We start from the raw sequence: 14,244 nt of genomic DNA, 5'->3' as shown, positions 1-14,244 counted from the left end.
ATAATATATGATATGCGTAAAATAATCACTTAGTGATTTAAGACGGTGCTTATTCCGTCGGATCCCCGCCACTTAGTCACTCATAACGAGTGCACCTCTGCACATGTGTGGACATTGTGCCACTGTCATACATCTATGACGCAGTGCATAAGGGTAGGCCACTAGAGGGAACCCAAGAGGTGGAACTTAAACTGAGAGGATTCGATCCTACATTGGGGTGGGAATCCGGTGTGGCTTAGTGGATAGAGCATCAGCACATAGAGCTGAAAACCCGGGTTCAAATCCCGGTGCCGGAGAGAATTTTTCTCCATTCCACTCATCTTTCATCGTACCTATTTTTAGTTTCAGTTAAATGTTACAAAATAAATGTTTAATTCCGCCTAAATTTCTATTTATACGATATGATAAAACTACAATAATAATTGTAGGAAAAATGTGAAATCATACGCAAATTCTGTTTTAGTCTTTAATAAAAACCATTTCTACTGTAAACCATATTAAGTAAGTGCTCTATAGGACTATACTTATCTTTGATTAATACAATATTTTGGCTTTTACATAACAAAAGTAGCAAGTAATATTGATAACATTTGTGGTATGGCGCTTAATTACAATTTGTAAGTGTATTTGGTTGTTAATTGTTGCTTAGGAAAGTTATAATTGTTTAAGAAGTGAGGATTCTTCTTATCTTGGTAATTCTTTGTCAGTGACTGCTGGTATATTGTTACAGCTGATTGATTAAATGCATTATCTTAATTTGAAAAGTGTTTATTGCTTGAAAATGATGTTTCTCTTGTGATAATCAGCTATGTGTGTGTAAATTTCCTAGGTTAGATTTGTTTGCAGAAACTATTGTCTGGATGGCAGTGACCAAGCATTCTAACAAGATCTGTCACTCGAAATTTGTTTTGGATTTGTGTAAATTTGAATCATAGCATTCATGGTACAAAACACGTTTCTGTAGGTCAAAATCTGAAATACATACAGAACATTTACTACAGATTTCGCACAGGTAAATGTTGTTAAATATCAAATGCTACTGCCAAGTAAACAGCGTACTGATATATATTTTCCCTGAATTCAGCATGGGAAGATTTTATTATTTCCATTCAGTTTAGTTTGTGGCAGTGCAGTACCAGTATACATTAGTGCAGTGCAGTAATGTGCTTTATTTCTACGGAACTATGCTGGTGTTCGACAGCCATATGATACAATTATCCAGAATTTAGTGAAGAAAGTGAGAGAAGTGGACTCATTTTTAAGTAAAGAAGAAGGCATACAAGTTTCATTCTAATTGAAGAAAAATTCGATGATATAGACTATAGACTAGAACAGTCTCCCACGAAATCGTTGAGAAAGCTTACTTAACAGGCACATGAATCCAAGATATCAGCTTAGAACGCGACAAAATTTTTAAAACTAAAGTGTTTTCTATCAGTAGAAACAAAATCCAGCGTGTATCCAGAAGTCTTTGTATATGAAATAAAGTTATTTTATTCAGATAATTAATTTACGGTATGTATACCTTGTATTAAAAAAAGCCTAGGTTAAGACAAGAAGGAAATTCTATCATTATGCAAAGAAATATATGAAGAAGGCGAATGGCCTGAAGATTTTACGGAGACAGTGTTGCTTCCAATACCGAAGAAAAATAATGCCAAAAAATGTAACGAACTCAGGACTATCAGCCTGATATCGCACTCGGCAAAGATTCTCTTATGATTACTGAATCGAGATGGAAGAGCAGTTTGGCTTCAGGAAGGGAAAAGGTACGAGAGATGCAATTGGACTGGTACGAACAATCACTGAAATATACCTAGAGAAGAATAAAGAAGTGTATGTAGTATTTGTGGACTTAGAAAAGGCTTTTGACAGAGTGGATTGGAATAAACTGATGATGGGGATCCTAAAGAAAATAGATGTGGATTGAAAAGAGAGAAGACTGTTCAGTAATCTTTATATGAAACGAGTCAAAGTCGGGTTAAGAGAAGAAATGTCAAAAGAAAGTGAAATAGGGAGAGGAGTACGTCAAGGATGCCCTTTATCACCACCCTGTTCAACATCTACTTGGAGGATTTAGAGAAGAACTGTTTTCAAAACATGGGAGGAGTATAGTAGGAGAAAGGAGAATAAAGTACATAAGATTTGCTGATGATAGGGCATTGTTAGCAGAAGAGGAGATGATACTGAGGGATATGCTACTGGAGCTAAATGACAGCTGTGAGCAGTATGGGATGAAGATAAATGCAAATAAGACGAAGACCATGGTCATAGGAAGAAAAATAAAGAAGGTAAACTTGAAAGTTCTAAATGAGGCAGTAGAGCAAGTGACAGCTTCAAATACTTGGGGTGTACCCTAAGTAGTAACATGAGTTGCTGCTAGGAAATCAAAAGGAAGATAGCAATGGCCAAGGAAGCTTTTAATAGAAAACGGAGCATCTTCTGCGAACCTCTGGAAAAATAACTAGGGAAGAGATTAGTGAAGTGCTTTGTATGGAATGTGGCATTGTATGGGGCAGAAACATGAACATTACGACGAAGTGAAGAGAAGCAACTAGAAGCATTTGAAATGTTGATATGGAAAAAGAATGGAACGTGTGAAGTGGACAGATAGATGATGCTGAAACTGATCAGGAAGAGGAAAAGGAAATGGCTTGGTCACTGGCTGAAAAGAAACTGCCTACTGAAGGATACACTGGAATAAATGGTGAATGGGAGAAGAATTCGGGGCAGAAGAAGATATCAGATGATAGACAACATTAAGATGTGAGGAGACAAAGAGGAAGACAGAGAATAGGAAACATTGGAGAAAACTGGGTTTGCAGAATACTGAATGAATGAATATAAAAGAAATGGTATTACTGAGAAAATAAAAATATTTTGTTTAATTAAATATGAAAGCAATATAGATAAAATGTTCGCATTAGAGAGAATGGTCGACAGTTCCAACACTTATTATAAAGTAAGCCAATAAATTACATTTGTAATGTAATGTATAAATTACGAGATTTTATTTCCTAAGCTGACATGCTAAATCACCAAGGCTGTTAGACTACTTGTTCATGTCACTTTTTGAATGGTGCCGTGTTAAGTAAAAGCTGTTTCGAGAAATACATCCGTTAATTACAGATTGTACTTGAATACTTTTTCTTGCTTATTTGTTCAGAGCTATTCTGTTTCATATCTATCTTCAGTGATGATGATATCATCATCGGTTCCAAAAGCGTACTTAACATCATTCTGAATAATAATTAATTGAGTACTTCCTGTCATTGTAGGCTGTCTACAAAGACTAAGTATAAAATAAAATGGAATACAGTTTCATGTGTAAATAAAAGTATTCTGACAAATTTAGATAAAAATAAAAATAATAATACAAATCAATTTATCTTTAAAATATTAAACAAAAAATTACAAATAAACTTATTCAAATATTCGACAGTTGAAAAAATGTGTTGAAGACAGTAGTAAAAATGAAAATAAATTTAAATTTTATTACAATGATTTTTATAAATTTGAAGTGACACCTTCACAAATATTGTGGTGTGTTAAAATTTACGGGAACATGAATTTGTTTGTGGGAATGTAGTATTTAAAAATAAATTTAAAAAAAAGTAAGTCAAATGAATGTGCGCTGATCGCAATTTTTTCACTAGAGATATAAAAGCAAATAGATGTGAATAGGGAATTACCAAGTAGGAAGTGAATCACTTCTTATGCATTGTTTGGTTGGGATGGGGTATGTACATGTATAATTTGTAGCAAATATATTGCCAGGCCTTACCACAATCCTATTGTAAATATGAGAGTATAAATCTTTGAGAATTTTGACATCACTGTTTTCATTATCTTTGGATTAGTTAGGTATGGCATACTGTCGTATATTGTGATAATTAAAAAATAGTTTCGACTTTTTGTAGATTTATGGAATTTAAAAGAATTCTGTTCTCAATAAAAGGGGTTCAGGCAAAATTTACTGATCATACTCGCCCACCTTAAGATTAAATTCAAAAGGTAGCAGTATTGGTCCATGTTTGTCACCTGTGTTTGCATGGGTTTGTTTCACCCTCCATCTGTGCTCCATTCATCCATAAACAGATATTAATTCAGAAAGTATATTACTGTAATCAAGATAGTTCAGACCGAGCGAGTTGGCTCAGATGGTAGCGTTTGAGACTCGCATTCAGGAGGTCCCAGGTTCAGACCTCACGATCGACCAATCTGACTGGGTTTTTTTTTATGGTTTCTTTCAGTCACAAAGGCAAATGCCAGATTGTAAATTTACATGCCATGATTCATCATTGCCTCAATCACCAATATCGTAAACGTTATTCAAAATCTAAAATAAGTTACGAACACAAGCCATTTACAACACAATAGAAACAGGAACTCAACAATAGTAAAAAGTCTACTAAGATAATTTATAACTAGCATTATGAAGCGTTGGTGAAACTGACGAGGATATTCAGTACCGGTACCGAACCAGTACCTGGAATTTTGTTTGTTTAAATAGAAATAAGTCTTTCCAGACGTCATAAAATTGTCCTGGAGATGTCTTTCGTTATCTTCAGAAGTTGAATACAGAAAGTTCGGCGACAATCCAAATTATGTGGCAGTAATCTCTATAATATTTGCATCCTTATAAATGGAAGTTCCAATATTGGTGCAATATACAGTATAAACTTCGGCCCAGAATGTTGAGGACTTGCAAATGATGAATAACAGTGTGTTGTGGACTACACTTTAAAGCAGATCTTACTCTCGCAATATTTTCCGCAGTATGGACTGTACGTGTACGACCAGATGGACTCTTCTTTGATACAGATGTTGTTCTAATCTTAATCGATGAACCCACTTTATAACTGTCTTTTTCTTTGAAACTTGCCCATTCCTGTCTATGTAAAAAGGATCCTGGAACGATCTCTGTGTAGGCACAACAAAATCACCACTTTAAATGTTTTAATACACTAAACATTTGAAATTAATTGAGCATTATTGGCCAATTGCCAAGAATAGCGCCATTTTCAAAATGAGTAATTGTTTCTGCGGGACACCATGCATAATGGTTTATAGAATTTTCAGTTGAAGTACTATATTTTTCTGTTTCATTAATAATTTGTATTTAATCATAAAAGTTTTAAAGTCTGACCTGTAGGAAAGGAAAGGAATCTTTCCCATCCCTGCTTCAAATCATAATGCATTCAGGCATGAAAATTGAAAAATATTTGAGGCTAAGGTTTTGTTTATTTATGAGATTAATATAATGAATGGATGTAGTGAGAATGTATGTTCGATTTATGTCTCACTGTTTGCTGTTCCGTCTACTTCGAAGGAATTATCTGTCTTTGTTTGGTAATGCCTGGCAGTATGTTGCTTTGGTTAGAGGGGCTTTGTGTTTTCAGCTTTTTGTGAAAGTTTGTTGGCGTGGGGTTTACAGAGTCTTGCAGGCCAGACGAATTTAGATGCAATGACGGTATGTGTCTGGACGGCAGCAGAGAGTGCAATGGTTATCCAGAGTGTGCAGATGGGAGTGATGAGGCAGACTGCGGAATTGGGCGTATGTGTGGCTCATACTAACTCATTCTGAAAGGCTTTGTTTCTCAGTTCGCAAGAACAGAATCTCTTCCGAAGGAAGTGAAATTTAAAGCATTAATTATCATAATTATTCAGCTAATAAAACAAATGTGTAAGATAAACTGTTTAAAGATATAATGCCACATATATTTAATAGACAGATTTAGAGTTACATTAGTTGCGGAATGTGGGCCAATCTGTATTTAGAGCAGTCTGTTGACTTTTTGTAAAATCCTCGATATATATAAAACAAATTCAAATTGATTCAAATTGATTCTTGATTCTTTTAAGGTTGTTGCTTTCGCATTCCAATTCTTGTACTTCGTTTTTTTTTTTTGCTATCTCGCTAGATATTTATCCACATAAATATAGCGTCAAGTGTCTATTCATAATCAAAGTGAAGGACATCAAATGAAGTTACATTAAACCCAAAATGGCGGATATATCGAAGAATTCAATAAACATTTCTACCAGAAATGTCATTAGGCCTTTCGGAGTATGAATCTCCAGTTCTTTTCATGAAAAAAGACACAAGCTGAGTTACAAGAAAAGATTTTCGAATAAGTAAATTGAAAAGAAGGTAGTAAAATTGACCTTTATTTTAGAATTCAGTACGTAGTGTGTAGACATTAATGAGACTTTGAAACTTTATGAGTGACTGTGGCAGATATTGTGAAGATGCTTAATTTCTGAGCTTTTGTAAGTAAAAAATATCGAGTTTTAACTTTAGAAGCTATAATCTTGATACTACTTTTTGGTTAAATGAACTGAGAAACATTGCCATGAAAAAAAAAAAAAAGAGGATTTTTCATGTGGTACCAGTAGCAGTCAGGAATATCTTCAATTTCAGTAAGATTCGGAACTTAATACATGACCGAATTTTCAGAGTTTATAGGCTGTTAATTGGAATTTGGTTCAGAAATTTAACAATAACATTTCAAGTACCGGTAATTAAAAGTGAAATGTATTATACGTATTTCAACATAACTTATTTTCTTCAATAAATTTGTGAACTGCACTTCTTAGTCTTGGAAATCACCACAAAATATCCAGTTATTATTATTATTATTATTATTATTATTATTATTATTATTATTATAAAATTAATGAATTTATTTTTTCATTTAAGTTTATTGATTTGCAGGACATTTTTCCGAATATTTATTTTTATGTATTATCTTTCACACCTCTATACAAAGTTTCCGTCTCAATCTTCAAAGGATTGACATTAAATTGTGTGATATACGTTATTTCTTGATTATTTTAGACATTTAAGTATTTAATCATTTTAATTTTGTAAAATATGTCCAGCGAATTAATATTCTTAATTATACAGAGTGAACCGTAAGTAATGTCATTAATTTCAAGTGTTATTCTTTGAGATATTTCAAACAAAACATTTAATACAATTTTGCTCGTTTCTGCTTCCTTTTTCGAGAAAAAATGATTTTGTATGAAACATTTCATATCATGTTTTGAGATTGAATTCCCAATTTGCTCGTCAGTTTCAGAGAGCAGTATATTATGATAATAATTGATTGAAAGAATTTTAGTTTTTTCCTTTAAATGTGCAGTAATTTAATCCGAACAAATGTAACTTTTCGTTTTCCAAAGGAATTTTTCAATGTTAGAGTAAACGCAAGAAGAGCTTGCCACGAAAAGCTGCACGAACTTTCGGAAACGTTCGGGTGCACTTGACCTCGCTTCGATTTGATTGGCAAACTGTCGTCAATTCTCAGTCGTCTGCTGTCTTGATGTTTCGAGTGAGATATATCATAGAGCATGTAACGGAACCTAAACCTAGTTGCAGAGTAACTAATAACATAACATTGTTGAAAATAGAGAAGCACGAATTCTTTTACATATAAAATCACTGAATGAAATTACAAAGATGTTATAAGAAATATGTGATCGTGTAATAATTGATATTTGACGTTGTAATAAAACACTAATACTATGTGATTTTATTAAAATGTTCCGATAACTAGCGTGGTACTATGGTCGATTTATTTTAATCTGTATATACTGCTTATGTTACGAGCGGAGCCTGTTTCGTTTTTCATACATTTATAAACGTTATAAATAATTCCCTAGTTTGACTGTGTAACATTTTATTAGTACTTCCTAATTTAGAGCGAGACAGGGGCATTGTTAAGTACATAGAATGTTATACAGAACTCTGTTATTTAACAAACATACTTTGAACTACATAAAACTACTGATATCAGGGATAAAACGCAGAATATGTAACGCATACGCTGGCTTCTACCCGCTCTGCACAATACAGTCCACGATACGAACAGCTCAAGACCGCGCTTTCGAATGCGCCCTGTAATCAGCATTAGGTGATTCATAGCAGCCCTGTAACGAGCATGACGGCATGAGGACCGAATATCGTTCTCTGCACATCAGTCAAATGGGCAAGCTTTCTTTGCGCTTCCTCTACATTTGTTTGGATCAAATTTGTGCACATTTAAAGGATAAAACTAAATTTCTTTCTATCATTTATTATCATAATTCTCTTAAATTGACTGAGCATGTTAGGAATTCAATCAATGACATTCCCAAAACACGCTACCGAAGTATTCTGTATAAAACTATTTTTCTCAAAAAGGAAGCAAAAACGAGGAAAATTGTATTAAACTTTTTTGTTTGAAATATTTGAAAGAATAACTCCCTGAAATTAATGACATTACGTAAGGTTCATTCTGTACATAAAATGCACTTTGTAAATTTTATTATTTTATTTATTTATTTATTTTTTTCACATAGGTACTTGAAAAGTCTCCTTCTGTTACTAAACTCATTGTCTTAAAAAAGACAAATTTTTACAGAGTAGGTTACCGTAATTTTGAGATGGAAGATCATTCTCTATGGCCACATTTAAAATCCTCTCCATGTAATAACACGCTTTGCTTCTGAGATTAACTTATTTTTCTCTGTTTCATAGGTGTGTGATACATTTTGTTAGCTAATACAAATTTAGTTTATGTTGAGGTTACGATACAGGCTACTGTAGGGAGTATCTTGAAAGAAACCTTGTTTTATGTTCTGGTTTTTGAGCATACTCTATACGTATTGGTTTTAAATTATATAGAAAGTAGCGGTGATATTCAAAAAGTTTAACAACCAGTTCTCTCATGTGTACCTATGTTAAACATATGCGGTATATGTCTATGGTAATTGCAAATATTACCTAGAAATAATTTAACAACCGGTTTGTCCGATTCGGTGTGAACCGGCTGAATATCACCACTGATAAAAAGTATAAACCCTGCAGCTTTCTTTCTAAGAAACTCTTCACACAATGGTGAAAATTAGGAACAGCCTGTACTGTATTCATGTAGTGTGTTGTTGGTTGAACTTGTTGAAATATTTATGTGAACTTAACGAAATTTCAGTATTCCAGTTTTAACAGCAGCATGTCAAATTATGAACTAACTTAATTATATCATAACCAAGATTCTGATATAGATATACTTTTTTGTATTCATGCTTTAGGATTCAGTTATTTTTATATGAACATGTGTGAACACTCTGCATTGCGTATATTTTCAGAAATTCTAAGATTCATATACTGAATTTTTTAAAATACAGTAATGAAGTTCCATTTTTATATTATTATTGCTGGATCCCAGAACTCCAACAGTTAAGTCAAAAGTTATTTTAAATTTGCTCGACAAGAAATTTTAGATATGCCTTCATTTTCTAATGGTCACATATTTGGAGTTTGTACCAGTATCCCATTATAATCTTGCGTTTCATTACCGGTACTATTTTGCGAGATCTACTGCTTGCTTTCTTTCACTGGTCAGTTCTCTGTAGATGAGAACACAAAATACGAATAAATAATATGCTTTCACCATAGAACTTTGTTTCACTTTGTATTTGCGGCTGTCTGTGTAAAGTAGAATAAGGTTAAACTTGTCAAATTAGTAAGTAATTAAGAAATTCATTGCTGTCATGTTTGATTTAGGCATTGGTATCTAATTCACAGATTCTAATTAGCAGCTTGTTCCTTTTAGAAGTATGATAATATTACGTAACAGGAAGGATATAATGCAATACTTTCGTCTTGCTTTATGCATTGGTAGTAAGAATGTTGAACTATGGAAAAACTGTTGAATTATGGTAGAGAAATGGTAGTACCGGTACTCTTAAAAAACCTCCCCGACCACCGTCACTTATGTCTATTGCGGATTCCAGTTGGTCTGTGATCTAAACCCAAGTTTTGAAGCCAATTTATATGGACTAATATTACGTCAACATAGATTCAGTTAAGTATTTGAGGTACTGGTCCTTAAAAGTGGAGTGTGCGATCTTATCAGCATTAAAATATTTTCTATAGGGTTATTTAGTAACTTAAGCTGAAAACAGATTTATTTATTTAAATTTATTTTGTTTGAGTATTACATATAAAAATTAGCAACGACATCATTACAATACATTAATATTAAAAAAATAATCATTGATATTGTACTTATATTAAAGCGAGAGTATTTAAAATTAAATGACAGTGAGTTATCATATCTTTATTATAACGTCATTCTGGCTATCTTTGAGCAGATTATGTTATAGTGTTTTGTGTTCTAGTGTTTAGTCTTCTTCCTTGTATAATTGTGACTTCGTGATAGTTCATTTGTTCTGTTCATTTCAGAGTTTACAACAGCTGAATAGCTGAAATTGATTAAATTTTCAGACATAGTCGCACTTCAATGTAGAACAGTTTCACATATTCAAAAATACATCTGTGAAACAGTTTTATTCCTACCCTTGCAGTATACTTTGTACTGGTACTTGATTGTTTTATACAACACTTATGCAATAATATAGGCTACTAGAAATAATTGGTAGGTACATCGTAACTAGAAACAAATTAGAATATACAGTCGAGTTTTTAGAGTCTTGAAGTGAGATGAAATTGGTAAATAATGTAATCGACCTCTTTTTTATGAATGGTTTCAACAGTGCCAATCCTACAACGATTAGGTACTTTTTCTTTCCAAGTTGGAAAGTTCAGGATGAAAACTATATAGGCATACAAATATATCCTCACTGATGTAAATATTCTTCAGTACTAATGCCTACGAACATTTGTGCACTGACCAGTTCTCTTTGATCATATCGACTGCTTTTTCGGCAATCATGTAAACGGGAAACATAGTCAGATGAATAAAGTTGTAGGTATCCATTCATTTTTGCAAACATAATTTTGATGCATTTGGCTTTAATGTCCGAAAACTATTAAATTTTAAGAAGTAGACATATTTTTCTGAGAATGTAAATTTTTATGAAGTAATTAACTCGTTATTTGTATATTTAATTAATATTACCAACCAACATAACTTTATTTTGTGACATGGAAAGAACTGTTCTTGATGGTAGATGGAGGTAAGTTGGCAAAATTTTGTTACCAGTACTTGTTCTTTGAAAGTTTGCCAGTACCTTTTTAGGGTGTAGGCTATAGGAGAATGAATGTTCTGTCTATTTTCACGTATAACAAATTATCCTCAAAGATATTTCTTATTTACTTTAGGCTACTGTATCTAGATTGCAGTTACGTAACTTCATCAATTCTTTGAGAGTGTGTAACTTTTTGCAACATATTAAAATTATAGTGGAAATGTGATTTCTTGTTAAACTTCAGACATGTTATGCTGTTTCAAAATGTAAAGAGGCGCTGACAAAATTATGAGAAAGTCCCATTTAAAATTGAAGTTAAGTAAAGTGATTTTTATAATTAAATTAATTAAGAAAATATTATCGCAAACACTTTATGCATAAATTCATGATATCTAAAGACAAGAATCGATACGAATTGCTGTATGTTCTGAACATGGATTATTTTAATTTCATTTTTTGTTAACTTACAAAAATTATTTTACCAATTTTTATTCTTATGCTCAGCTATTTCAAAATGTTCTAATGATACAAAAATTTGTTCAAGAAAAACAACAATGGTACCTATGTTCTGAAAGTTTATTTAAGAATTTTATTAAGAAAAAGTTTTAGTTTCTAGGAGTTCTTTCGAGCCTCATTAGAAGTGATAGTATTACTAGGCCTATTATTTTTATCTTTTTATTTTAGTTCTTTATTTCTTTTTTTCAAAATGAGATAGTCATAAAGTTCCATTGTAAGTTAAAAGTTCTATAATTAAATATTATTTGTGTCCTTGTTGCTTACGAATAAACTCTTGTGATGACCCAAATTTAGATATTCCATTCCTTTATATATTTGAAATATTACTAAGTTACTGTTTTATCTTTTTTTTTTTACATACAGAGTGCCGGCCCAACGAATTCAGATGTAATGATGGGTCATGCATAGCAGAAACTTTCAGGTGTGATAGGTATGATGACTGTCAAGATGGTTCTGATGAAGTTGGATGTTGTAAGTATTTAAATTATAATTTTATTAAATATAATAAATAACACTACAGATACTACTACCACAGTGATTCCCAACGAGAGGGCTCTCTGAAAAGTCTGACATAAGCAACGAGAGGGAGGGAGGACCCAACTAGCTGAGAAAAATCAGAGAACATGATGAAGTTAAGTTTAATTAAAATACCGTACCATTTTATAACGTGTCTTGTTTCTGTGGACCACAGGTTGGGAACCGCTGTACTACTGGTACCTTATTAAAGGAGCAAATACTAATTTATATTGACGTATCACTAGTAATTGAATAGTAATCAAACAAAAGACTAGTTCAGTGTATAATATGTGGGGGGGGATGTGAGGGAATAATATTTGAATAGAGTTAACGAGCTAGACCCATTATCGAAGTGATTGTTATGCGTAGATTCCTAGGTTAATTTTTTTTACAAAAAGCTTTTTCACTCATTCAGGACATCTGTTAGAAATAGAGTAGAATTAGATGCAGGTTTATCTTAACGCCTACAAGAAAAAGTGGTGTTCTCTTCATTATCAAAAAAATGTGAGTTAATTATAATGAAACAGTCTTCAAATTTTGTTCGGTTCCAGAAGTTTTCTGTTTCGGATTTATATTATCCGATATTTAATGAGTCACATTCGTGGAATAAATGCCAAGCAGTCTCTTCTGTTTGGCTTTGCCAATACACCAGAGAGTTCTAGTATGTGTGCAGTATATTCTTTCTAAGCTTACAGCACCCCCCTTTTTATTGCCAAAATGTATTGATTTCTTTTAGGTTCTTTCAGCTCTAGCCAAAATTGTAAACCATATCTTAAATGTTTAGTAATTTTCCGTGCTACAGTGGGCATGTTCTACCTGATGAAATTATAGCTGTTTTTAAACCTCCTGCATATCCGTGTTTTGTTTTTAATTTGCCACTATTTTTAATAGGAGTCGTTTGTATATGAGTCTACAGATATATTAGAATAAATTAAATATTAGGCCTACTTACAGATGTAAGGAAACATTTGCAAATTAATAGGACTTTATCAGGAATAAGATCAGTGCTAAAGTGAATTTTTTCTTTAATTTTTACGTTGGTTCATTGCACATTTTAAAGTTGTTCTGTATTGAATTTTCATTCTTAAAAGAGAAGTATAATACAGGTTGGAAACGATATAAACTGCCAAAATTATACAAACTTTACATCTCTATCTACTAATCATTAAGTGCAGTGAAATTTTGTTTTTAATTCCTAAAATATCATATTCTTAGGATCGCTAATAATATAATCTATCATTTACTGTTCGAGTAAATATGAACATCATTGCAGTGACCTTCCAACACACGCTAACACCACCACAATAGAGAGACAACAGAGTACTCTGATTTGTAAAGAAGGATATCACCACAGTTACAATGTACATGGCGGACCGAAGTAAATAATGATGGTCTACTATCCTTTCCAAAAAAATCAGACTCACAGATAACATTTTTTTCTTAGGGAAACCACAAAAGTTACAGACAAATTTTATTAGACATTTTTCAGTAATTTATGCTCCATCACAAGTTTTTTTTTGTGCAGTTTATATCCTTTGCACCCTTTATATATACAGGGTAATTCTCGAGAATTTACTGTCCCTTATGGAGCTTATTTCCGAAGACATTCTGAGCAAAAAATGTCGTATAAAAATTTGTCCTAATCTCAATATTTTCAGAATTACACTAATTTGAAACTGTTTGTAAAATATCATTATACTTGAGTTTTAAAGGTAAAAGAATATTACAGATAAAGATTGAACTATTCAGGAGTATAATTTCTTTAATTAGCTAGTATTATGAAGCTAAAAATTTGTTGTGAATTCCATAGTTGCTTCATACAGAATTTTTTTCCGATTTTTAACTACAGCATTACATTTTCTTGCGCATTTATCACAACAGTTGTTACAAATCACCTCACTCTTGTAAATTCTTTAACACTGTACATTAGGATGTATAATTAAACTCTAAAAAATCATGTTCCTAAAGTCATATGATTTGTAACAATTTTTGTGATAAGTGCATAAGACTGATGTCATTTTTAGTTAAAAATTGAAAAAAATCTGTACGAAGCAATTAACAACACATTTTTAAGCTTCAGAATACTAGCCAATTAAAGAATTGACACTTCTGAATAGTTCATTCTCTATTTGTAATATTTTTTTTACCCTTAAAACAAAAGAAAAAGGTATTTTACTATCAAATTCCAATTAGTGTAACTCTGAAAATATTGCGATTAGGACACATGTCTATATG

General features: G+C 32.3%; 1 protein-coding gene and 1 non-coding gene across 33 annotated transcripts in view; both read left to right on the top strand.

Annotated features, from left to right (window-relative positions):
- trol (terribly reduced optic lobes) overlaps window positions 1–14,244 on the top strand; it is a 1,501,851-nt gene that overhangs the window by 1,276,796 nt on the left and 210,811 nt on the right. For 25 of the 32 annotated variants that reach the window (XM_069835989.1, XM_069835996.1, XM_069835987.1 and 22 more), the window contains 2 exons: window positions 5,438–5,557; window positions 11,857–11,964. In XM_069835989.1, coding sequence (XP_069692090.1) covers window positions 5,438–5,557; window positions 11,857–11,964 — 228 coding nt within the window. The remainder of the gene's footprint in view (window positions 1–5,437; window positions 5,558–11,856; window positions 11,965–14,244) is intronic. The other 7 variants (XM_069835998.1, XM_069836009.1, XM_069836001.1 and 4 more) reach the window with 1 other exon arrangement.
- Window positions 225–296, top strand: TRNAY-AUA (transfer RNA tyrosine (anticodon AUA)). Its single transcript has one exon. It is a non-coding gene; the product is annotated as a tRNA-Tyr (tRNA).

This window comes from Periplaneta americana, chromosome 9, assembly GCF_040183065.1.
Source record: "Periplaneta americana isolate PAMFEO1 chromosome 9, P.americana_PAMFEO1_priV1, whole genome shotgun sequence".
NCBI lineage: Eukaryota > Metazoa > Arthropoda > Insecta > Blattodea > Blattidae > Periplaneta > Periplaneta americana.
Note: the sequence above shows the minus strand (reverse complement) of the source record. Positions and strands in the feature narration are given on the sequence as shown.